Source organism: Eumetopias jubatus, unplaced genomic scaffold (assembly GCF_037043125.1).
Source record: "Eumetopias jubatus isolate StellerSeaLion01/CBP00866 unplaced genomic scaffold, mEumJub1_p1.0 scaffold_12, whole genome shotgun sequence".
NCBI classification, from domain to species: Eukaryota; Metazoa; Chordata; class Mammalia; order Carnivora; family Otariidae; genus Eumetopias; species Eumetopias jubatus.
The window spans coordinates 71103480-71128561 of record NW_028274818.1 but is presented as its reverse complement, the minus strand read 5'-3'; the positions used below and the strand labels follow the sequence as shown (position 1 = coordinate 71128561).

General features: G+C 58.8%; 2 protein-coding genes across 4 annotated transcripts; both read right to left on the bottom strand.

Annotated features, from left to right (window-relative positions):
• Nucleotides 1-276: 276 nt before the first annotated feature.
• TEDC2 (tubulin epsilon and delta complex 2) lies at nucleotides 277-4289 on the bottom strand. Of its 3 annotated transcripts, none has more exons than XM_028111445.2 (10): nucleotides 4221-4289; nucleotides 4033-4131; nucleotides 3751-3818; nucleotides 3247-3652; nucleotides 2779-2946; nucleotides 2091-2184; nucleotides 1800-1911; nucleotides 1613-1714; nucleotides 1097-1287; nucleotides 277-829 (listed from the first exon to the last, which is right to left on the bottom strand). In XM_028111445.2, the coding sequence occupies exons 1-10, from the start codon at nucleotides 4244-4246 to the stop codon at nucleotides 683-685; spliced, it is 1413 nt and encodes a 470-aa protein (XP_027967246.1). In that variant the 5' UTR covers nucleotides 4247-4289; the 3' UTR covers nucleotides 277-682. The 3 variants fall into 3 exon arrangements, with proteins under 3 accessions (XP_027967246.1, XP_027967247.1, XP_027967249.1); XM_028111446.2 differs by having other exon boundaries at nucleotides 2779-2832; XM_028111448.2 differs by lacking the exon at nucleotides 2779-2946.
• Nucleotides 4290-6221: 1932 nt separating this feature from the next.
• CCNF (cyclin F) lies at nucleotides 6222-23527 on the bottom strand. The gene is made up of 17 exons (XM_028111466.2): nucleotides 23462-23527; nucleotides 22570-22724; nucleotides 21449-21555; nucleotides 20370-20437; nucleotides 18918-19171; nucleotides 18525-18578; nucleotides 17582-17686; nucleotides 17186-17263; nucleotides 15445-15596; nucleotides 12737-12901; nucleotides 10806-10929; nucleotides 10364-10544; nucleotides 9935-10022; nucleotides 9221-9320; nucleotides 9014-9141; nucleotides 8171-8340; nucleotides 6222-7518 (listed from the first exon to the last, which is right to left on the bottom strand). The coding sequence occupies exons 1-17, from the start codon at nucleotides 23475-23477 to the stop codon at nucleotides 7040-7042; spliced, it is 2424 nt and encodes an 807-aa protein (XP_027967267.1). The 5' UTR covers nucleotides 23478-23527; the 3' UTR covers nucleotides 6222-7039.
• Nucleotides 23528-25082: the final 1555 nt, after the last annotated feature.

Below are 25082 nucleotides of genomic sequence, written 5' to 3'. Positions count from 1 at the left end.
TAGAAGGACTGCTGTGGCTACACAGTGCCTGCCCACTCTGATATGGGCTGGTGGCTTTTGTGTCTTCCAGTGAGCTCCGTCCAGGCGATTGGGGGGAGGGGTTTCAGGTGTGCTAGGGCCCAAGCTTGAGGGGAGTCCCCGTGCTGCTCACCTTCAGTGTCCTTCCCTTCCCTTCAGTACAGAATGTCTGTGTGTTCTCAATAAATATGATAAATATGCTTGCTATGTTCTTGGTAAGCAAAAACAAAGAAAAAACCAAATACACCAAGTTCCATCTTATACATATATGCTTTCTAAAGTAGTTTTAATGTCACACAAGTGGCTTGTAAGTCTGAAGCAAGAAAAAACAGAGGTAGCTAAGAAAAAAGCCCGACAGGCCTCTGGTCTCCAAGCCTGCAGAAGGCCAAGCCAAGTGGAGGCCTGACCACTAGCTTTGCGGCCCTGGGCTCCTCAGGAAGAACCAGGGGGCTGTCCCCAACCCAGCCGGGGAACCCTGGCTTCCCAGGGGGTATAGCCATTTCTGGGCCCCCAGGCCCACCACATCAAAAATCCTCTCAATCCCCGTTCACCTAATAGGGTGCTGCTCTCCCAGTCGTCTGGGTCAGAACAAGCTCACCCTCTTGCTGGGGTCAGGCGGCCTGGGAAGGGGGCAAGGTGCGGGGCTGCTGGCCACGGGAAGGGCTCAGTCGGCAGGTTCATCTCGAAGGATGGTGAGGAAGCGCTCCCCTCCCTCACAGAGCAGGCTATGCACAGCTCGGCAAAGCACCAGCCAGGATGGCCCCTGCGGGTCCCGCGTGCTCACCAGTGGGAAGAGTTCAGCCATCAGGACCTAGGGGGTAATGCAGGGCCAGGATCTCAGTGGGGGCCCTGTCCCCGGCAGCTAGCTGAGGGCTTGCAGAAGGTCTCCACGGTGGGGCAATTCCAGGGAGGGCTTCAGGCACCATGTGCCAGCCCTTTTTTCCTTCGAAAGCTCTGCCCCTGGGCCAGTGCTGTCAGCTGTGCACAGTCCAGAGGCTCCATCTGCTGGATGGGACCAAAGCCCACCACTCCTCTGGCACCCAGTCACCTAGTCCCCACCCCCTTACTTGGGTTGTACCTTTTCCAGGTGGATCTGCTGCTCTAGCATGGCCACCCGCAGCCTGAGGGCCGCCAGAGTCTGCAGCTCCTTGGTGCTGGAGTAGAGAAGAAGCTGGGGGCTCCAGCTAGAGTCTGTTCTTCCTTCACAGGGCATGGAGGATCTGGGGCATCTCCCCTCAGGCCACGGCTTCAGCTGCTGTCCCGCCACCGCTGTGAGGACAGGGGGATGTGGCTTCATGGGGTGACAGCCAGGGACCTCCTTCGCACTTGCCTCCTGGATGAAGCCCTACTATCCACCAACAACCGTCTCTTGCAATACCAGGCAAGTCATCTGCTAGTACGTCTCTGACTCTCATGTGACACTACCTTGGGAATGAGATAAATAATCTATTTACAGTGACAGGGCTGTGCCTGGAGAGGCAGTGGGGTGACCCTGCTCCTGGGCAGCTGCTAATGCTGCCCTTTGTCTAGAGGACCTTGACCGCTGACCAGACCTCAGCACAAAGTGGGGTGGGGGTGGGGGGCCAGTTCTCACCTGCACGCAGCTCCTGCACTCTGTGGAGACACCGCCCCGTGATGGCCTGCAGCCCCTCCAGGGTAAGCAGGCAGTGGTACTCCTGCATCCAGTCAGCAGGGTCTACGCAAGAGTCAGGGAGGGCAGGCCAGGTCCATGCCAGTCCCAAGCCCTCCCTGCCCCGAGACACACACCAGGGCCCACTCACCTGCCGAGAGCTCTTCCTCCATTCGCCATCTCAGCAGCGAGCAGGCCTTCCGGAGGAGCCCCACCTCCGCCTCCACCTCTGCAGCACTGAGCCCAGAGCCGGGCCAACCTGACTGGACACGAATCAGGGAAACTCCTCTGTAGCCAGGTTCCCTCCTTCCTCTCCCACCAAGGACAGGACCCCAGAGTGGCTCTGGCCCTTCCTGGAGTTGCCTCTTAAACTCACCAGGCTGAGCCAGAACCACCCCCCGCCCCCACCCTGGGGGGGGTCCCACAAGCCCAGCAAGAATACCGTCATCTTCATTTTCTGGAGAAACTGGGTTTTGGCCGTGGTAGCAGCATCCCTGGAGTCACTGGTCTGTGTAGAGCTGAACTGGGCCCACAGGCTGGAATGCAGGCACCCGGGAACCAGAGGGGTATGCCATTAGTCCATCCAGCTGGGCCTCAGGAGGCAGGGAAAGGCCAAGGGTAGGGGCCCCATGAGGGGTGTCTGGCTCTGCTGAATGCCAGCAGGCGCCTCCAGAGGCCGTGGGGAAGGGAGAGGACGCTGTCCGTGAAAAGGGGACAGAGCGGACCCACTCTGGGAAGTACGAGGAGAGAATTCAAGGGAGGAGAGGAGAGGAGCTGGCAGCCCGGGTCACTGGGACTAGCTGGGACTCCGGGAAAGAATTCTGGAGCAGATACAGCACTAACCGTGAAAGGCACCACCTTGTTTAACCCCTACTGCACCTCTACGGAGCTGACACTCACCCTCACCTCCACAGAGAAGACAGATGGGGACGCAAAGTCTCCCAACCTCAAAGCCCGCTGAGTCTAAGTCCTAGCTAGGCAGACTCTCTTAACGTGGAAAGTCTCCCCACCCAGCCAACAAAGCAGAGGGGCCTGCTAGAAAAGTCTTACCAATGCGGCCCTGTGCTGGTGGCAAGCCTAGGCCTCCCTGCTCTCCCCTCCACCCCCACCCAACTGAGATCCAGCGTTACCGGGAGTTCTGGGAAGCTGCTTTCCTGTAGGCCATAGGTAGCTTCAGCAGGATGCTGTCAGGGAAGCCAGTGCTCAGAGTAGCCTCACTCTGGGGGCTCCCCGCCGCAAACAAGCAATAGGGCTTCCAGCTTGTTTGTGGGAGCCAGCACAGTCCAGGTCTGCCCTGACTGAGAGAAGAGAGGACACCAGGAGCAGAGCCCAGGCCCTCCACAGCCCATCTGGAGCCCCTGGGCTGAGTGGGTAAGAGGATGGGGCACTGGACAGCCAGGGAGAAGGGGACAGACCCCAGCAATGGTCCATTCTGCCAGCTTTGGGGCATGGATCTCATGGGATGGCACCCTGGGGGCTTCCCTGACCCACATCCAGCTCAATGCCCTGCCCTCCCTGTCATCCCAGCTTCCTGCTGCTGGCCAGGATCTGATCAGGCAGACACAACAGTTCCTCCAGGAAGGGTCTGCGAAACCTACCCCTTCTCCTTCAGTGTGAAAGCTTCTGGGGCCTGAGGAGCAGCCGATGCGGTTATCTGTTGGTCCCTCAGGCCTGGTCCAGGCTTGGTGGCTCGGGCTCCTCTCGCCATACAGGTGCGATCCCCCACTGATGGAAGCCTGCCCTCAGGGAGGCCTCTGGCAGGCACCGTGGTTTGGTGGGCGCCCCTGGGTGGTTTTGTCTCTGAGGCTTGACTGCCAGCCTGGCTTGAGGCCCGGGACGGGGCAGAGGCTGTGCTGGCAGAAGTGGCAGCATCCCCAGACTTGAGGCTGAGGGCCTTGTGTCTTTCTCCAGCCTTAGACATGCTTTTTCTCACCCGTACAGCCTTCTCCAGTGCCTGGGTCAGAAGCTCCAGCTCCTTGAGTTCTTGACGGCTGGGTGTGCATGCTGCAAAACCCAAAAACTCTTGCAGTGGTCACTCACCACTGCTTGTCAGAAAACAGAGCAGGGGCAGAGCCAAGAGAAAGTGGGTGGTGGAGGTTTACCGGGAGGCGGGACCTCTTCATTAGTTTCTGGCCCTGGGGCTGGCTCCGCAGCCGGCGTCTCGGGTTCCCTGCCAAGACACAGTACAGGCGTGGCACGGCCAAGAGGCAGGGCCCAGAACCTACCGACCGCAAGGAGCCGCCTGGCCTCGCGGCAGCTCCCCACCCTCAGAGCCTGCAGACAAAGGGGAGCACAGCTGGCAACAAGCAAGTGGGCGCTGAGCCCGGCCTAGCAGCCGAAGAGCTCTGAGCGGGGTTCCGAGGGCGGCCTCGGGGTCCGCGTACCAGGTCCGCAGCAGCCGGCGGGAGACACGGAGGCTCCGCTCCAGCTGCCGCTGTCGCTCGGCGCAGGCGTCCAGGGCATCCCGCAGCTCAGCCACCAGCCTGGGGGGGCGCACCGGCGGCTCAGCACCCCGGCCTGCTGAGCGCCGCGCCCCCTCCCGCCCCGCTCCCTCCCAGCGCGCGGGTCTCACCGGCGCGAGCAGTCCGCGGGCAGCATGAAGGCAGCCGCGGACCCTCCGGATTTGCCGCCTCCGGGAAGTCGGGTCCTTTCCGGGCTCGGTGACCGCCCCCTTCCGGCCGGGCTACCCAATCCCGAGCCCAGGGCTCAGGGCCCGCCCCCGGCACCGCCCCTGGCGCGCCGGCTCCCGCGTCCCCGCCCTCAGCGCCCGGGCCCCGCCTCCGGCGCTCGGGCTGCCACGTCTCCGGCCCTGCGGCACCCGCCGCGACTCCCGCTCGGAGCTGGGCCCCGGGGTCTCAGAGGGTCCTCTGGTGGTGCACGGACATCTGGTTTGGACGACTGGGTAGATGGAGGCACCTGTGATTGCTTACGGTTGAGTTTGTCTTTGTCCTATTGAAGGCGCCCTAAAGCAGGGTCGAGGTGCTCTGCGGATCCCAGGCCACCTAGCGCGGGGCAAGGTACTTGACGGGGCCCAGTACGTATTTCAATATAGAGATGAGGAGGACACGTGTGTTGGGGGCACAGTTAGGGAGGAGGGAGCGTTCGCTTGTGGACATCCTGGTGAGGTGACAACATTCGGGGGTGGCATCAGGTAGGCACCTGAGCAGAGGCACATCAAAGTCCAGAAGACCTGGGATGGTGGCCTGAGAACAATGGGCTGGGGCCAGATGGTCCAAGGTGGGGCAGGAGTATAGACGGGGACTGGTGAAGGATGGGTGATGGAAGGGGAGCTGGAGCCCAGAGAGGTGGAGGGACAGTAGAGCCAGGTGTCACAGAAGCAACCTGAGGCTGTTCCAAGAGGGTCTCCACAGATTGGAGGATGGGGCCTTCAGTGACTCAGACAGCTGGGGGACAGGTGCTAGCTGGGAGGAGTGATGAAGGCAGCAGGGCCCCATGTAATTGGAGTTAATAAGTAGGACTGTGAACCTGCAGGAGCTGAGAAATCTCAGCAGGAGCTGCACGGATGACATGCTGGGGGTGGGGGAGGTTACTTCAAGATGGAGAGGTGTCCATTTCATAGCTGCTGGGGGGGAGCTGGGGGCCCCATGCTGCTTGGGGCTGTTCCAGGGTGGGAGCTTAGGGTGGGCCCGTCCACGGGCAGTGGCCCATTCTCATCTGGAGAGAGGAAGGGAGGGAGAGGCTCCGATCAGCGCAGGCAGGTGGCATTAGGTCCCCACTGGAGTGGTCTCCTACAGGTGCAGGCGGGGAGAAGGCAGAGAGCCGGGTCCATCCAGAGTTGAGCTTTTGACAATGGGCCACAGACAAGGAGGTGGGCAGTTCAGATATGCACATCACTCAGCTGCCACTACCCTCATCACATTTAATCCCCACAATACCCCTATGAGGTAGGTACTATGGCCCCATCTTACAGATGAGGATACTGAGGCTCACACATGCCCAGGGGCACAGTTGACAGGAAACATCTGCAATCTCAACCGTGCCCCACTGGGGTGGTCAGAATTCTCTTAGAGTTGCAGGAACACAGCTCCCACAGCAACACCCACACACACCCATACCCACGCTCGCACACACACAAGCACCCAGAAGAGCTACCGCGGAGTATCTCTTCCTTCCACCGAGCTTGGGTTCAAGAGCATTTGGGGGATGGCTCCTGGCCCAGTGGTTCTTTCTGACGTTCCGAGAAGCAGCAGAAGCTATCTGTTCAGGGCATGTGTCTCAGTGGTCCACCCAACCGGGGGGTGTTTGGGGTCAGTCTAGAGCAGATCCCGCCGGTGTTTTGGCTGCTGTACCCAGGAGGTGGCAGGTGTGGGGAAGCCTCTGGAACCCACAGCAGATCCACCCTCACCCAACAGGTGGGGACAGGTCCTCTGAGTCTCACTCTTCTGCACTGTGGTCACCTCAGATGTTACAAATGACAATTTTTTTCCATCTAAACTCTCTGGGAAGAGTGTCAGGATAGCATTGAGGGATCTGAATCAGATGTTCCTTTTTCCTTTAGTTGAGCCTAAATAAAGTTAAGAATCTCTCTCTTTTTTAAATTTAATGCCTTCTATCTTTAATTTTTTTTATTTCCATCTTAGAAGAACAAAGGATGGAAATAGAGAGGAAAAGAAATGGCCTAGAAATTCAGTGCAAAGAGAGGTGTTCATGTGGACACCACCTGCTGGGGACAAAGACCAATCACTCTGGAGGGACAGATTTCTGAGGGAGCAGAGAGTGTGGTGGGCAGGGAGCTGAGGGCCAAGAAAGCAATTGGGGCCCCCCACCTGGTGTTCCCATGCAGTCCACAGCAGTGTGCAGGGGCATGGCTCCCTCAGCAGGGGACCTGCCACCCAGTGAGGACGGGAGCGGTGGGGGGGGGGGGCAGGTGCAGGTGCGGAGATATGAGGACGGTGGGGCGCTCAGAGCTGTCAGCCCCCCCAGGAACCCAAAACCAGAGAGATGCTGGGAGGGGAGCTGGGCCAGGCCACCTGGCCACACGCGTTCTCAACTGTGAAAGCTGTCGGCTCCTGGGATGGGGCTCAGTGGGGCTGGGGAGATCAGGACGTGGGCTCAAGCTCCCCAGAGAGAGCAGGACAGACACAAGAGGGGACAGAGAAACGGGCTTCACAGGGTGTGGCATAACTGCTTTGAGGCTAAGCTTCCCAAAGGGAAGAATCTGAGTTTTTGTTCTGATTCAGACATTCTGACGGCTCGCATGGGACTACCCTGGAGAAAGAAACTTAGCGTCCCGTGTTCTCTCCGTTCCCTGTGAGAGAGCCACTGGGGTCCACATGGCGTCCATCTCCAGTGCCCCCACGGCTCCCTAGTGCAGCGGCAGCCCTCCCTTAGGCAATGTTCCCTGCGGCAAGCACGGGCACACTCGCAGCCTCAGCAAGCCTGGCTCAGGTCCCTCTCCTCCTCCTCCCCTTCCTCCTTGCTGTGGGTCGATAGGTTTTTCCTCTTCACCTGGGGCACGCTGCTCTCCGGAGGGCTTGGAGAGCGACACTGTAAACACGACTTCTTGGCATGGTGGTGGCAAGGCTGTGTGTTTGAGTCGCTGCCTGGGGACAGCACTGAGGTAGATTGGGGGGGGCCCCCTGAGATGCCGTCCACTGAGTTTGTGGGACTTGTGCTGCTGATGGAGGAGTACCCTGAGGTCACATTGTCCCTGCCTGGCTCCCTTGTGCTGCAGAGCCGAGGCTCAGGCCCTGGCGTTGGAGGCGTCTGGGGGCCTGGTACCCAGGTGCGCGGGTCCTGGCGTCCCCTGTCCTCCGGGCAGGCCTCCTCATCACTCGATTCCTGGCAGCAGTGCTGTTCGGGGCTCAGATAGACCACGGTGACATCGAGGATGCCGCTGGGGGCCGTCACTGTGGGAGACATGAGGAGAGAGATGCGGCCACTGCCCGAGCAACAGGGTGCCCCGCTGCCCAGTCAGGACCCCCAGTGGCCCAGGGTCCAGCTCTTCGCCAGGACAGGCGTGGCTCTCACTGGACTGTCCCCTGTACTGCTCTCCTTTGGGTAAGAAATTGAGGGTGGCACTCAATGTGATTTGGGGGAGTGACTACAAACTAGTTACCAATAATTCACTTAATTCCCAAGTGGACACAAAGCAAGCAATTGGAAAGTTGACAGAAACTGCTTCAACTGGGCTTCCTTTGTGTTTAGCTGCTCGAGAACACAGGGGCAGAGCCTCCGACAGGCAGCTCTGGAGGGGTGCACAAGGAACAGAGCCCAAAAGGGCAGTGGGTGGCACATCTCACACAATGTTCGAGAAAGAACTCCTTGTGAATTGCAGACAAGGTCTCTTCTGCTTCCCTGCCCTGGTGAAGCCCTCCCACAGTCCTGGCTGGGGCCGGACACAGGTCTTTTCTCCCTGCCGGGGGCTGGGAGAATGCCCACCCTGGCTCCCGACCCCACTCTGGTGTTCTAGGGGCTCTGCTGTCTCACGCCTGCCTGGGTGTGGACGCCCCCCCCGCCCCCGAGGGGGCATCTGGGTGGCCTCCGGGCCGTGGCACTCACCGTCACCGTCCTTCTCACCCTCGCTTTCCTGGTCACCCTCGTAGCCAGAGCAGTAGTCCAGGCTCCAGTCCAGAAAGCTGCCCAGCAGCATCTCCTCCTGGCTGGACAGCTCCGCGGTGGGCGTGGTGACGAAGCTGCCCCTGTCCTCCTGGAGGCTGTTCTCCCGCTTCCTGCAGGGTGGGAGGGCCAGGAGCCCGGTCGTGGCTGGTCCTCCTACCCAGCCTGGTCCCCTCTGCACTTGCCCGCCCTGGCCTGCTGTGCTGGGTGCGGGGACGATACAGCTACCCAGCTGCCTGCCCTCAGGAAGCTCGCAGCAAAGCTCCTAGAGGCAGGGCCGGTGGCACAGTGAGGGGCTGCGCATCTGGACTTGGCAGGTGGGTAAGGTGGGAAGGGTAAGTTATTCCAGGTGGTCGAGCCAGGACACTGAGATGGGGGACATGTGTGGGATAGACTCGGGAGACGAGGGGGAGACGGGATAGCCCGGGAAGTGCGGAGGGACAGGGGCGGGAGTGACAGCAACACAGTGGAACAGGGTGGCCCGCAGGTGCTTGTGCTGGGCTCAGCCTGTGCTTGAGACCACCTTTGCCCCAAGGGGCCAGGTTAAAGCAAGAGAGACAGCTGCACTGGAGACAGAGAACAGGGTGGCCGACAGTGGAGATTGGGCCCAGGAACCAAGGCCTAGATCCAACCCCAGCTTCAGTTTTCGTGGGACCTGCTGCTTCTCCCTGCTACGTCTTAGAAGCCCCCTGTGTAAAAGCGGGTAACAGAGCCCTTCAGACAGCCGTGGGGGTCCCCAGCGAACCAGGCCCAGCACGCACGGTTTCAGACACGGGACTCACTCACCGCTTGGTCCGCCTTCCTGAAGGAGAGGTGAGGAAGGCGTGGATGTCCCCTGTGCTGAGGAACGACGTGGGCTCCGGGCTGTTCTGCTTCACTCCCAGAGCTGCGCACAACTGGCCGTAGCTCAGTACCTGAGAGGAGACCTGGTCAGGGGGAGGGACGGGGCCGGGAGGGGCCGGCGGCCGGGGTGGGCGGCGGGGGCACGGGCACCTCTTCCTGGCTGATCTCTTCGTAGCGCTTGTCCTCAAACCGCTGCTTCACGGCAGTCAGAGACACTTGCCGGTAGTCCTTGGGGGCGTCATCGTGGAAGCTGCAAACAGGGACAGTGGGGTCACATGCAGGGCTCCAGGGCGGGTGGCATCGGCACCCCAGCCCAGGGGGCTCTGGGGCTCAAGTCAGAGGCTGAGGTTCCGATGTGTTCTGAGTCCCGGAAGTGCCCGAGGACAGGCAGAAGGCCAGAGTCCCCCAGACCCGCACGCAGGGCAAGAGAGCGCAGAGCGTGGCCCGGCCGAGGGGGCAGCGGCTGGGCTTTGGCACGGGCACATGTCAGGAGCGGGCACCGGAGTGAGCGGACGAGGAGCAGGGCCACGGCAGGAAGCAATCGCAGCTGGCCAACTCCAGAGCGAGGGAACAGGTGGTCCCAAGCCACACTGGCCACTGCTCAGGCAGCCAGCTTCAATGTTTCTATTACCATCCGCCGCCTGCAGGGTGAGCTCTGGGTTGGGAGGAGCTGCTGTATGCGCATCAAATGTCAAAACTGTGCCAAACAGGCAACGTGACCTGGCATTTTTCCAGGTCGACTCTGAGAACGCCGTGCCCTGCGGGGCAGGTATGTGTGAAGGTTGACAGCGAGCTCCCCGTGGGACACAAGGACGCAGCCTCTGTGGCAGCTGGGTGGGGGCTCACTTCCTTCTACAGACTCACCACTTCTGATGAAGGCTCAGGACACAGGGTATGAGGTCTTCACAGGAGAACCCAGTCAGGTCCCACAACCGCGTGGTCCAGGGCTGTGCTGGGGAGGAATGCAGGGGTGCTGGGGCGGTGCTGACACCCCCCCCCGCGTCCCACGGCCCCCATGGTTCTGCTGTGCAGTTTCCTAGAGCTCGGGGTGACAAACGCCCCACGCTCGCTGTCAAGGTACGGGAGATACTTAACGCTACAACCATCTCTTAACTTCGCCCCCACAGAACGGCTTTAGTCTGTCCTGGTGTCTCCTTGAGCGGAGACGCACATGCTCTTTTTTCTCCCCCACCCCCCCTCGCATCTGAGAGTTGTCTCCTGTGTCCTGACTTGGGGAGTCCCCAGTCCCCGGCTCGCCCTGCTGAGCAGCCGGCGGAAGGGCGGGCTCCTTACCCTGCCCGTGCGTTAGCCTTGCGAGCAGTAGGGCGGCTGCGGCCAGACGGGCTGGAGCATAGGCTGCCAGGCTGGTGTGCAGCAGGGAGAGCTCGCACAGGAAGCTGCACAGGTGCTGGGTTCTCGGCGCCACAGGGACCAGCGTCAGGAGGACGTCCTTGTAATCAACCACAGTGGGGACCTACATGGGGCAGGGAGGTGACGTGGGGTCCTGGCACGCAGAGGGCTCACCCACCCACTCAGCAGGGAGGCTGGCCCTGCCCATGTTCACACCGGCACCAGGGTGTTGCAGTGACCAGCTGCAGCTCCAGCCTCGTGCCCTCTGGGTCCAGGAAGACTTTCCAGAGCAGGAAAGCTCACCACCATGCAGGAGCCCGATTCCTCCTGTCCCCTCCCATGGCTTCAGCTCTGATGTGAAAGTAAACAGCAAATAGCCACTTACCCGAATCTTCCCTTCCAGGGCAGAGATGATCTCTCCCATCATCCGCACCAGGTCCTCATACTTGTACGTGTTGTCTGTGAGCCACACAGCCTCGCGGATTGTCAGGATCTCTTTGCTGATGAACCTAGAATGTCAAACGGGCCTGAGCAAGGAGTCTGCTCTCCCTGGAGGCAGCGATTGCTTCAGCCCCATTGATGGGGCGGGGGGGGAGGTCAAAGAGTGGACTGAGCTGCCTGCAGCCCCCGAGAGGAACAGATGAACTCGGGTGACCCTGTCTGAAGGGTCTGCAAAGGAAGTGGGACTGGTGCTGGCCGTGGGAGTGGCCAGCTCCAGGCACGCAGAGGTGTCTGCAAAAGGCACCCACAATCGACGTGACTGGTTGATCCTCTTAATGACCTGAGGATTAAACCAGCTTCTACAGAGCACATGTAAACAAGAGCTTAAATCTGGGAGGTGGGTGAGCCAGCAGAAGGAGGGCTGGAGGTTGTTTGAAGGTAGGTGCTCAGCACGGGTCTGGCCATCTGTTCTCGAATCTCCGGTGGCCCCAACTAGCAGGGAACACGCTGGTTCAGTAGCCTGCTGGCAAGGGAGCAGAACCAAGCCGTGGCTGCTCTGTCCTGGGGACGCTGTAGCTGCCCCGTTTGCTATGGGCTTGACCGAGAGAGAAGATGGGAGATGTGGGGAGTACAGGTGCAGAGGGCATGAGGTGGGAGTGGGCCCAGTGGGGCCGGGTGTTGGAGCTCCCGGGCAGAGGGCCATGGCAGGCACTGCTCTGAGCAGAGGTGGGGCATCTCTGCCTCTAGGATCTTTATAAAGCATCTCACTGCTAGCCAGTTGGTGGTCCAGTAATTTGGTTTCTGATTACAAGGGTGTAGTTACGCTGCTCGGGCATGAGGAAGTGGGGCCCGTCTGTTCTGCCACCTCTACTGAGAAGGTCTGAATGCAGGGTCCCATGAGCATGCCTGAGGGGCTGGGCGGCAGGTGGCCGCCTTGCCTGCAGCCCCAAGCCCACGCTGGTCCCCTACAGACCACACATACCAGTTCCCAGCACGACCACATGACCGAGCTCACAGCATTGGACACGGTTGCCTCAGGGGTCACCAGGGGTGGCAGAGAGTAAGACAGGAGCTAGGGCTTTTTGTGACCTCATGACATAGAAAAACCACCCCAACAACGTAAGCCTGGACCCCCTGCCTCAGGGCTACACACAAAGGAAGTCCGAGTGTCTGAGTGCACCCTGCTGTGCATGGCGAGCCTGTCCCTCACGCCCCAAGGCTCTCGGACAAGGATGGCAAGTCTGCAGGGGGAAGGGCAGACCACACGGGCATGTCTGCCTTAGGAAGACAAGAACACTCAAGATGTTTCCAAGGCAAAACTGGGACAGACAAGTATTGATAAAAGACAGTAGATTTAGGTAAAACGTAAGCTGGTTCTGCACGAAAAGTCAGAGTTGCCAAGGGTGCAGGCAGCTGTACGAGGAGGTACCCGGTGTTTGCAGTGGGACTGGGGTGTTCTGGGAGCTGGTTGGGGGCATGAGACCCTCTAACTGCAGGTCTCTGATGACACAGGCTAGAGAGCTCGACCGCTGAGAAGGGGTCTTTCCGTGACCTCGGAAGGAGGACGCGGGGGGGGCAGGTCGCCACATCACCCTCAGGGGCCAGGGGAGGAGGGGCCCAGCCTGAACCCGCCTGAGCAAGGCCATGTTCTGGGGTCCCCGCAGGCCGGGATGAGCGGCCACCCACGCACCAAGGGTCAGTCCCCCATCTGAGGAGAACTACTCTGCTTGCGCTCTCCCTGAAGTTCAGACCCACATCTGATGAGGTGGGACACTGAAGGCTCCTTTCATTGACAAGCCAGGCCGGGAGGCTGGGCAGGCCCAGCATGCTGAGGGTCATCTCGCAGATCCTGCCCGGGGTGGGGGGGGAGCTTACCGGGTGCAGATGACCATGCAGGCAATGCCCAGCAGCTGAAGCCTGTACCGGGGCACCAGCCTCCTCCGCAGGTACCGGTCCACGCACTCCACGGTCAGGTGAAGGCACAGGCTCGTGAAGTCCTTCATAGTGGCGACTTCTACCAGCCAGTCAATCAAGATGTACCTGCAGGAAGAGCACCACCCCTGAAAATGAGGGTGAGCGTCCCATTCCTGCCTGGCCCGTCCATCCGCAGGGAGTGAGCTGGTTATCTGCAGCATCGTCGATTTACCCAGGAACTTGTCCCAGCCGGAGGTGCCAGGTCCAAGGGGGCTGGGAAGGCCCCAAGGCTGCTGGGTTCCTAGGAGGAAGCTGGGCTCACACACCTGTGTCCCCTGCCTTCTCCCACACAGACAGCCAGGTACTGGATGAGCCCAGACACAGGTAAGGGGCAAGGTGGGGCCACCCTGGAGGGCTGAGGATAGATCACAGGGCCCAGGACAGGCGAACAGTCACACGAAGCTGGCAAGACCTGTGGCCCTCCCGCAAACCTATATCCTCCTCGTGGAGCGGCTCCATCCATGGGGTCATTTATCTCGACCCTCTGCAATGGGGCAGAGAGCCAGAATGGAGCTAAAGGAGGGTGCCCTGAGCCCAGCACCGGACTTCTCAGCACCCAGCAGCCCTGGCGGGGCTGACAGACATGCGGTCCCTCCTCGAGGGGGCTCAACCTGGGACCAGGGACACAGACCTCACACGGGAGTGCTGGGTGCCACAGCAAGGGTGCCCGAGTATGGTCAACAGCTCTCTGAACAAAGGAGAGGAGAGACCAGAAGCAAGAGGGAGAAGAAACAAAGCTGCTGGGGTCTGGGCAGGTGTTCCAGGTACCGGGTGGAAGCATCTGTCACAGGTGGAGGGAAGGAGGGAGATGGGAATGGGGGTGAGACAGACAGCCTGTGCTTCCTCCCAGAGCTGGAAGACTGCGTGAGTGCCGCCAGGTGTTGGAGGTTTTATTTTAATATTTTTTTAAAGATTTTATTTATTTATTTGATTAAGAGAGAATGAGAGACAAGAGAGCACGAGAGGGAAGAGGGTCAGAGGGAGAAGCAGACTCCCCGCCGAACAGGGAGCCCGATGCGGGACTCGATCCCGGGAGTCCAGGATCATGACCTGAGCCGAAGGCAGCCGCCCAACCAACTGAGCCACCCAGGTGTTGGAGGTTTTAAACCATCCAACACTGGGAACAGAAGAGGATGCTCCCCCACCCAGACTTAGCGACCCTAACGATGGGACTTCTAAAAATCAACCAACCGGGCGCTTGGGGGGGATCAGTTGGTTATGCGTCTGACTCTTGATTTCGGCTCAGGTCATGATCCCAGGGTTCTGGGATCGAGTCCTGTGGGTTCCCTGCTCCACAGGGAACCTGCTTCTTCCTCTGCCTCTGCCCCTCACTTTGCTCGCATGCACACACACGCTCTAATAAATAAAATCTTTAAAACAAAAAACAAACCAACAGAATTGTATACTTTAAAACGGCTAAATCCTAAGCCAACACAATGTCACATATCAAATATACCTCAGTTTAAAAAAAAAAGGCATCTGTTTTGCTTCATATAGAGGTAAAGGAAAAGCAGCTCAACTCAAAGGCTGTCACGATGTTAATATTTCAACAAAATTCTGTTTTTGAAAAGGAGAAAGTGTCCCCCCAAACAACAGCGACAGTCCCCCAAAAAGGGTCGCCCAAGAGGGGCACAAGGTGCTTTCAGGATACACCTTCTCAGAGGAGGAGGAACAGTGGGGAGAGAAGGGGCTGCAGCCGGCGGCACTGGCCCAGGGTTCCATAGCACACCAGCTTGCTGACATGGGATGTGGGAGCAGAGGACAGTGCGTCCCTGCACCGGGTGCGAGATCAAGCCTCTCCAGGGAAGCCATGATCCTGTTATACACAGATGTCTACTGAGCACATTCCTGCCCCTTCAAAACCCAAAGCATGTTTTTAATTAATTTTTTAGAGAGAAAGTGGGGAAGGACTGAGGGAGAGGGAGAGAGAGAGAATCTTAAGCAACCTCCATGCCCAGCCCAGAGCCCAACACGAAACTCGAGCTCAGTGCCCTGAGATCATGACCTGAGCCGAAATCAAGAGTCGGACACTCAGCTGACTGAGCCACCCAGGTGCCCTTCCGAAGCATATTTGAAATCTCGTGGAAGCTTAAAGAATCATTTATGTTTTCTACATTAATTTCTAACATGTCCTGTGACCGAGTGAAAACCCTAGGGGCAGGGAATGCGGGGCGGGAGGCCACCCCAGAGGGCTCTGCTCCCCGCTCTGGGCAGGCGCGATGGCTGCGGACCCTCGTTTGCCACACCGAAGCTCACAAGAGGAGGCGTCAAGAAGAGGTGGTGTTTTGGCTACTGAAACTGGCAATACAAATCCCATCATTTTAGAAAGATGCTTAAATGGTGTAACACGTTCTGAGGGTTAAAAAGGAAAATGAGCACGGACACTCATGGGGGATATCTTCTCTTCAAAGCCCTGGAGAACGGGGGCATCCCCAGTTTTGGAAAACACGCGCACGAAGGGGGGTTCCAGTGGGGCTGCTAGCCCTGGCGCCCTGTGGCGGTGGCTTGGGTGGAACGGGCCCGACAGCCCCCTTCCCGAGCCCGGAGCCCGGCTGCCGCTCTGCCTCCGCCCACTGTCCTGTGCAGATTCTTGCTGTCACGGTCCTCACCTCATCGTGTCGCTGAGGCCCTTCTGCACAGAGAAGACCTGCTGCTTGCTGATGGCGCGGGAGGTCTGAAAGAGGGGGCGCACCACCCCGGCTGAGGCTGTCGCACCGAGTCCGAGCTGGCTTCCATGCGCACAGGCTTTGGCTAAAGACAGCTGTGGGACAGACACACACGTGAGCGCGAAGCCGCAGGCTGCCAGGGGAGAAGATGTGTGGGCACACAGCGGGCGCGTACACCTTCTCCGCCTTCTGGAAACAGCACGGCTCAGGTTCTAACTACTCATTCTGAAATAAACACTGGGTCATGCGGTAACGAACTTCAAGAGGGTCAAAATGTGCATTATGGAGTCAGCGAAGCAAAGGGGCCAAAACTGGCTGGAGGTTCAGATAACCTGGCTTTAAAACCTAGGTCTATGTGAACACCACAGGCAAACTGGGGGAAGTGCTGTGTGCCTCAGTTTCCCTTTCCATGAGGGCCCAACAGCACCTGCCTAGGTAGCCGGGTGTGTGGGTTGACAGAGCCGTGTCTGCCACTTGGCATGGGCCCCCTGGCACCTCTAGACCCTCTGATGGTAACTAGCAACCATTTCTAGATATTTCCTTCTAGATGTTTCTATGCATTCCTGATCATAGCACAGATACATTTTACCTTCTCTCAGCTCACCTAACAATAACATGGTTCCTTAAGATATGAAACACCTGTAAGCGTGTTTTACCTGTTCTTCCCTCCAGAGTTAGATTTGTTTTATTACTGGAACATCTCGGTGTAGCCATTTCGGGACTGGTACCTGTCTGCATACGTGGTCAACCCGCAGGGGCGACTGTGCCTAAGTATTTTCTGAAAGGGCTGCACAGATTTTCATACCAGCTAAGTGAATGTTTTGTCACATCTCTGCCAGCAAAAACTGCTCTCATGAAAAATGTGTACTCTCAGAAGTTATTAGCGATCCACTCAACACGTACAGAAAAGAGACATACGTACACATGATCTTGTTTAGCTGTGTGCCCCGTTAACTAGCGCTGAGGGGGGACGCTGCCCTGGGCTTTGACCAGTTTTTTCTATTTCCCCTCTTCCGGGAGCACACGAGGACCCTGTGAATGTTTATTGGAACGTTGCTATTCTTACAATCAGTTAGAGCTTCTGAGAGAACCGCGCTGTCCGCTATTCTCGCTGCTGCAAATCTGCTGACTGCCTGGGACATAAACGTCGCCATGTTCTGGGACACGTCAGGCTGGGCCGCCTACAGCTCTGTGATTTCTTCCCTCAATTTTAGGGCAGAGGACTCTAAAACACCCCCCTGGCGGGGCGACAAGAGTGTTTCTACCTGCTCGGCAAAGGGGGACTGTCTTTGATTTGTCCTAAACAACGGTTCTTTACAGCTGCAATGGGAGAGCATCTGGAGAACGCCATCTGCAAATCCCTCATGTCCTGGTTCTAACCCTGGGCGACCCGGTGAGTGGGTGAAATGATGGGAACAGGGCAGCGTTGCACACCCCCATCTGCTCCGAGCTACCAGGCAACCTCAGGGAGCGACATAAGCACTAACAGCAGACCTAGCACGGCCGCACCCGAGAACAGAGAGGCTGGAGGGCTGGCGGGGCAGGGGCTTGGAGGCGCCGGGGTGAAGCGTAGAGGTGAAGGGCACACCCCCAGCTACACTCCTGTCAGCCCTGGCGTCAGCCCTGGGCCAGTCTTACTGCCCACGAGAGGAGCGGGAAGGAGAAAGGCCGGCTCCTGCCTCACCTGTGCTTCCCAGCAGCCTTTGGCCGCGAAGTCCCTGAGTTTCCGGAAGCTGTGGAGGCATCGCCCAGGATCTGACATCTGTCAATGGGAGAGTGTCACCGTGCTATTTATACAGTTGTGTCTCTGGAGAAACTCAGAACCAACCCTTCAATTCCTAAATGTTCCTCCCAACACCCCTAGAGGGTCCACAGCTTGGTCTCCTTCCCAGCCCCTTATCCCCCAAATGGCGGTGGTTGCTGGGGCAGCTATGGGAGCAGCTGCTGGCCGGCGGCTCCTGGTGCTCGGGGAGCTGCCCAAGGACCCCCAGTGCGGACAGAACCTTGCCTGAGGGCCCATTTGGAGACCGCACCTTTGGCCGACACAAATCCTCCTCTCCCCAGCCCCCGGGCCACTCACGTCCGTCCTCCTGTCACGTTCCCAGAGGAGGTATGAGCTGGCCAGACAACCCTGATGAGCAGACTCTTCAAACAGGTCCTGGGCTTGCTGCTTCTGCTCTTCATCCTGCAACAAATCCCGGCACAGAGGCCTCCTTGACCGCGCTCCCCGCAGCGGAGCGCCAACCCCCACCCGTGGCCTCCTCCGCCATGCTCCCCGCAGAGCGCCGGCCTCTACGGGCCACCATGGTCTCTCCACAGACCTCTCAGTAAGCATATTCAGGGATCTCTCTTTTAATAAAATGAGTTTAGTAAACTAGGAGTGAAACCACTTCTGTTAAGATACGTGCTTTGACAACCGCTGGAGGGCGAGCTTCTGAGCTCTGCCCTCACAGGCCCCCTTCCTCCCAGAGGAGGTTTGCGTTTTGCTTGGCCCATGGCCCCTAGCTGGGCTCTGGGCTGCTCGCCGGAGGGTCAGCCCTCCACACTGGCCCTCCCAGATGGTGACGTGGAGGTTTTCTCAAGGCTCCTCCCTGGCCTCGCTCACGTGAGCTGTGTCCCTCCCTGCAGCTGCACCTGTCATCAGAAGCCACACCTTCCCTGAGTTTGCTGCAGGGTGGGCTCCTTAATCATGAGCTTGGCAAAGCTTCTTCAGCATAGGGAGGTCTGTGGGAAGAGTGGGAGAGGCTGTCTGGAGCCAGGTCATGAAACCAGACCATGGCCCAGCGAGCACTCGGATGCTCTGGGGGCTACAAACTGCTTCTCACAGGTGGGCCTTGCCTGGGCCTTATACCCCACACGGCCCCTCCTGCTGCTTCCCGCTTACTTCCTGGTCCCTGGTGTTTGTAGCTGCCAGGAAGGCAAGCAGCACAGAAACACGAAGCCCCTGCATACCACATCTGCTGGCTCAGGGGGGCCAGGGCCACACCACCTAGCACAGGGTCCGGGCGGGACAGACAACTCACCTCGAAGAGACTGAGCACTCTCCCCAAGCAGTGCAGTATGGATGCTCTGTGAGTCTGAACAAAAGAAGGACAAAGTGTGATCATGAGTGGAAAGAGAACTTCCAGGGGGGCACATCCTTCCTTGTCCACCTGTTCTCGTGGCCCCTGCCTGGCCCACATCCCACCCCAAGGGCCACCCCCCTGGTTCCAGGCTTCGAGGAGCCTGGGTCCTGTGTTTCCAGCTGTCAACGCATTTGCAGCCCAGCCCCCCATGGGACTCCCTGGGAGCCCCAGCTGTGAGGCCTCCTCTCCTGCTGGCTCATCTCCAGATGCCCCCACACCAAAATTCTCGATTTTCTGCACCTCCACTGTCATCAGGCACCTGGCCTTACATGGTCCAGGGTCTCTACTCACCCTATGGGGCTCAGACCGTCCAGCACGCCGGCCCCACGTGTGTCCCTCGCCAGGACCCGCTCCCTGCAGCTGGCACTCGGCCCTGAGGCTCTCATGAACCACAGCTTTGCAGCAGCTTCCAGACACCGACCACGGAGGGCGGATGAAGAGCCAGATGAAGGGTGTGGCACCCACATTCAGTCGCTCAGCGAGACTGAAGAAGTGAGAAGCCTTCAGGCCATTCACTTCCGCACGTGCTTCATCAGACACAGACACTGCGGACACAGACAGAATGTTACTCGGGATGTCTCCGAAAGATAGGTGCACAGAGTTCTCCATGGGCTTTCTTCAAATGCTACAATCTTATGCCTGCCGCAGCGCAACATTGCTGGTATTTAAAGAGAGCAGAACCCTCCAAGACGGGGGCTCCTCCCTTTCTTCCCTACCTTGTGAATCATGTGTCCCTGCCAGTAGCCTAGGTTCTGAAGGTCTGGGAAGGTTTCCCCGTGGAGGTAGCACACACACCCTCCCTCCTGCTGGGAGCTACAGCCCGAACCCTTGCTAGTGGGTACTGTTTCCTTTTGGGCTAATGTTCCAAACCTGGACCGGTGGTAATGGCTACACCACTCTGTGAAGATACTACGAACTGCTGGCTTGTGCACTTTGGATGGGTGAGTTGGATGGTACGTGAATCCTGTCTGGGAACCGCTGTCTGAAGGGGGACCGCACGAGGTGCAGGACCACCCACCGTCTCTATGGGTCTCAACAATCCCAACCAGCTATGAGCAGGGGCTTTCCCAGCAAGATGCCAGATCTTTCAGAAGCAGAAGCATAGCAGCTATCCCCAGTCTTTATGCATTTTGGGGGCTGGGACTGGACACCCTGCAGGTTGGTTCTGTGTGCTAAGCAAAGGGGCAGGCACTGGAGAGGAGAAGGCCACATGGGTTCTCTCAAGGAGCACCTGTTCCTTGGGGGGTGAAGGCGTTCAGGCACAGGCCAGCTTTGACCTACTTGTACCTGCCTCCCACTGGAGCCGTGGCTACTGTGTTATTAACACCCCATAGAATTAGGCACCCTTTGATTGCTGCCCCAGAGTTCCAGGGAGGAACTGTGGCCAAGGATGGAGAGGGGCCAGCACCTACATGGGCTGTGGCATTCATTGGATGGAGTGGGGCGCTGCTGGTGGAGGAGCCCTGTTTGTCTGAGTAGCCCCCCCATTCTGAGTCTCTGCTGATGGAATTAAAGCATTCGTCAAAACAAGGTTTGTTAAAATAATTAAAGCGTACGGACCCAAAGATCACCAGTGGGTCCCATAGCAGGGCCCCTGTGGGTACACACTGCTGAGGGGAGAGGCCCACGGCTGGACCCGGCAAGAATAAGGGCTGAACGGCTCCCATGGAGAAGGGCTCATGCCTGTTCTACCAGGTCAGCACCGAGCAGGGCGAGGCCAGCCCCAGCCCCGTGAGGACTTACGGCCTTCATTGTAGAGGTAGGCTATACCCAGCTTCACGGCAGCTTCAAAATTTCCCTTTTCAGCAGCCCTAGACCATTAAAAACACACAGTGTCACCTGTGTTGTCCCATGAAGGTTCTGTCCCGCCACACCACCTGAAGCTAGAACTCTTGTTTCTTAATTGAGGATTTTTCAGGCAACGCAAATACCACTCATCCAATGACACATGACAACATGGATGAACCTTAAAGACGTGCCAAACAAAAGAACTCAGCCACAAAAGGCCACACGCTGTAAGATTCCCCTTATATGAAATGTCCACAGCAGGCAAATCCACGTACAAGTGGGCAGATCTGGAGCTGCCAGGGGCTGGGGGACTGCAGGGAAAATAGGGAGTGAGCACTGACGTCAACCCCTATTCACTCTGGCTTTGCCCGTGGGGTAATGAGGATGTTCTCAAGGGAGTGGTGATGGTTGCACAACTGTGTGAATCTACGAAAAACCACTGAGTTGCACACCTTAAACAGAGGCATCGTATGGTATGTGGCTTAGGTCTCAGGTGGCCTGTCTGGAGCCACCGGCACACGTGGATGATAGGTCTAGTCACCAGCACGCTGGGGCCCCCAGGCCGAGGGGCTCACACCTGCTCTGACCCCCCCTCTGCGTCCCAATCCCAGCAGGAAGACAGCATCAACCAGGGAGTGAAACGCAACACTTTTGACCAAAAAAATAAAAAAAAATTTCACAGGAGTGAAATCACACACTTTTGACCAAAAAAATAAAGAGGGCTGAGTAAAATTTCCACAGGCAGGTGACCTGTGTTTGAGTCAGGCAGAATGGTCCCAGCCCGTGAGACCCTTCGAAGCATGACAGTGACTAATGAGTCCGGCTGGGCTGGTGGCATGGACGGCCAATGACTGTGCTTCATGTGACTCCACAGGTGACGCTGACAGCCCTCAGTCACTCCCTGGGGGGTGAGACGTGGGCGAGGGCAACCACAAGAGGAAAAACACGCCCAGGTCAGGCGTTGGGGACACAGGCTGGCATAACAGGGAGGCCCAGAGATGGGAGAAAATGGAGCTGTTGTCAGGTGCAGATACCTTTCAAAGAGCTTCAGGTTCCTTGGAGAAGGCCACAGCTCCTGGAAGCTGGCACACGCCCACACGCTGGCATGGTTGTCCACCAGGTACTTCAGGTGGGAGTGCACCTGCAGAACAACGGAAGCGGGGGGGGGTGCATTATCAAGGGACCTCCCAGAAGCCCCACACCTGGAGCCCTTGAACATGGGACATAGACGGATGGAGGGCCTCCTGTCTCCCAACCCACGCCAGGGGGAAAGGCCCCCTGTGTATCAAAGTAATAGCTGCTTTGAGAGAGGGAAGAAACAAGTTTCTCGGAGGCTCTAAAGGTGGGGACAGTGGTGCCAGAAGGCAAAATAAGCATCCACCTTGAGAAAGAGGGGGTGACACCCCTGTAAGGGTGTATACCCTATAATGATCGGGGAAACGGACTCTAACAGGAGCAAGTAGAACAGAATTTTATCTTGTGCTCCTCTACCTAGGTCCTTGCTAGTGGGAAAACGGCTGGAGTCTGGAGGTCAACAGAGGCTCTAGAAAAAGACCAATAAACTCAATACCATCCTGGTCAGAGGCAGGAAGTGCCCCAGCTGGGAGCCCTGAGCACAGGTGAGTATTTCAAGGGCTAAAGTTCCCATTGCCATTGAAAACTCAGCACCCATGGATATTACGACCACAATGGAGGCGGCTCTGGGAGTCAGAGAAACAAGTTCCTGTTGGAGTTTTCCCACCAATTTGCTGTATGCCCTTGAGTAAGTCACTCTGAACGAAGGTGCAGTTGAATATCTGCAAACTAACTCCCAGGGTCCCTTTTAGGGCTCGACATTACATGCAATCTGTCCTCGAGAATGTGTTTTTGTTCTCCCTAATATACTATCTTGTTTCTTAAGAGGTGAGAATTTCACTGCCACAACAGGGTACTTTCTCTGTCAGACATCGCAACAGACTCAAAACATACCGCACTATGTTTCAGCTTTGATCGCAACAACCTCAAACATCTAGTAACAACATCATCCTTGTAGCCTCTGCCCTCTTTCATAGCCAAAATTTTATTCTCACATTTAAGAACACGAAACAGTGATGGGAAAACCAACAAGTTAGGTCAACAAGCTACAGGGCTGACGCACTTTCATCTGGCAACTTACAGCTCGGACAGCCAGGATGTCCCCGACAGAAAGCCATTTCAGGATATGAAAGAGCACATCTTCAGGGAGGCTCAAGATGGTTAGGTTTCGGGGTCTCCTCCTTATTCTTCGCTTTGTAGGGTAACAGAAACACTTGGCACACCGACAGTGGATCACTGAAAAAGAACAGCAGAATGGTCTCGGTGATGTTAGGAAAGGAGCTGGGCTGACGTGCAAAGTTGTATCTGAAGACGACGGAACAGTCACTGTGCCTTCCCCACAGAAGGAACCGGCCGCATTTCTAGTCCCACACAAAGATTAAATAAAGGGAGTAGTGGTCCGGGAATTCCGGCAGACACCATCATTCATTCAAAGATCCAGTAAATACTTACGGCGAATAGCAGGTGATCATGGAACTTGGCTACTGGGGCAAGAGCGGCGAACGCGGATGACGGTTCTGCCCTCGGACCCCTGCCCATCTCCGCTCCTACTCGCACCAGAACGACTCAGCAGGAGCCCCTCGCGCCGCTCACTTGGCTTCCTCCTCTCTCGTCCCCGCCGCCCGGCCGCAGGACCCCCTCCGCAGGCCTTCCTACCCTGCCCGGCTAACCTTACAGGAGTCGCCTACCACCAATTAACGGGCCGCGCGGGGCGACCGAGGCCCACAGGGTACCTGGATGTGACCGCCACACTGTGCTCGTCCCCTCGCTCTAGGCCGGACACGGTACTCGCCGCCCGCGACAGGTGCCGGGCCCCGCGCGGGGCGTTCACGCCAAGCCCACCCGCACCCGCGGCGCCACCGGGCATTTAAACCGCGCGCCGGGCGGGCGCCGCCGGGACGCCCCGCACGCGGGGCCGAAGAGCCCGGGCCGCCCAGCTCGGTGTTCACCCGCCGCCCGCGCCCCGCACTCACCACCGCCGCTCCCCATCGCCGCCGCCGACTCCGCCGCCCGCGACCCGACCGCCGTCAGCCCCACGCGCCCCGCGCAGGCGCAAATCCGCCCCACCGCCCGCCTGAGTTTTCAAATGCGCCCGGCCCTCCCATTGGCCGGCTGGGGGGGGCGCGAGCCGCCCGGCCGCCGGGCCCCGGCCCCGGTCCCGCCCTCCCGCCCGCGCCGGGAGCTCGCGATTGGCCACGCCAGGACGCGAATTCGAACGCCGGCCGTTGATTGGTGGAGTCCGAGCGGTTGCCCCGCCCCCCGGCCGGGGCGGGAGGGGTCCCCCGGGGAGCGCGGCGTCTGCCGGGTTGGTGGGGGTGTCTGTGTGTGCGCTTGGGCCCCGCTGTTCCGGCGGCGCGGGTCCCGGCGAGCGGCGTCCGCGGAGGCCTTTGCGCACCCACCGCGCCCCTGGCCCTCACCCCGAGGCCGCGCGCCCAGCCTCCCGCCCGCGCGTCAGGCGAGGACACCGCTGCTCGGGCGGCCGAGCCACAAGGGGCGTGGACCGGAACGCAGCCCCTTCAGGGACTCGGCCGGCGCCTTCTTCCCGCGAATCGTGTCTCAGGCGTCCCGCGGGCAGGACGTCGCCCCTGTGTGTCCCCGCTGTATCCTCACTGCCCCGCCAGGAACCTACTTCACTGGCTGCCCCCAGCCACCCCAAGCACGGTGTCCGTCAGGGACTGGGCAGTGCCCTCCGGCCCGTCTTTCACGGGAGAAGCGCTGGACGGAGGAGGACACGGTAGTTTTCCCGGAGACGCTCTCCTCACCCCTGCGCGCCCCCAGTCAGCCCTCCCTTCCCCTCCGGCCTGGTCCTCAGGGTCGTCGGTCCCTTCTGGGCAGCCGGGCGCACACGCGAGAGCCACACTGCCATTCTGCAGCAGGAAACAAGTACACGGACGGCCACACACGGGGCGTGAGAGGCCCCTTGTTAAAGAGGCCAGGGACCAGGCCCTGGGCTTGGGGTTGAAGGAGGGGCCGAGGTGGGGCGCACAGGAAACAGAGTGGATGGAGCCCAGCGGGCTTGGGGCTGCTCCCCAGGTGGCCCATGTTCCACCCAGAAGCAGGAGGAGGAACCCAGGGTGGACTCTGCAGTTTCTCCTCCTTCCTCACACCTTTGGTTACTGTTCTCCGCTTTGTTACTGTGTTGTCCTCCTCCTCCCCTGCACTGTGACTTTGTTGCTGATCTCCCCCAGGGCACAGGTGTGCCATTCCAGCCTGGACTCCAGTAGCACCTTTGTCACCACACCCACTCCCCTGGGGAGCCCAAAATAGCATGTTGCTCTCTTAAGTCCCTCAGCTGTCCTCTCCCCGGTTCTTTGTGTCCTCATCGTTTTTCCTTTATTCGCAGGTAAAGTATTCTTATTTTTCAGAAAACCAGTGTTCTTCTGTTGGCCATGCTGTGGGCCCTTGCCTGCATCCATCGCCCTGGCAGGAAGAGCCCTGGGGGCCCCGTAGGGTAACAAGCCACTCCCAGAGGGTGAGAAGAGCCCATTTCCCACTGGACACACCCACGCAGGAGGGTGAGAACTCACTGGAAAATTCGAGACTGTCGGGTCGGGGAAGTTCCCAGCTGGAAGAAGATGGCAGTTGAAGACATGG

Excerpts from the sequence above, each read along its gene's own strand:
- TEDC2 (XM_028111445.2), bottom strand. The coding sequence starts at position 4,246 with ATGCTGCCCGCGGACTGCTCGCGCCG. Across the intron at positions 2,185-2,778 it reads GCAGCTTCCCAGAACTCCCG|CCTGTGGGCCCAGTTCAGCT; the intron begins GTAACGCTGGAT and ends CCTGCATTCCAG. Across the intron at positions 830-1,096 it reads AGCAGATCCACCTGGAAAAG|GTCCTGATGGCTGAACTCTT; the intron begins GTACAACCCAAG and ends ATTACCCCCTAG.
- CCNF (XM_028111466.2), bottom strand. Across the intron at positions 19,172-20,369 it reads CTACCTCTACAATGAAGGCC|TGTCTGTGTCTGATGAAGCA; the intron begins GTAAGTCCTCAC and ends CTGTGTCCGCAG. Across the intron at positions 10,545-10,805 it reads CCCTGGAAGGGAAGATTCGG|GTCCCCACTGTGGTTGATTA; the intron begins GTAAGTGGCTAT and ends TGCCCCATGTAG.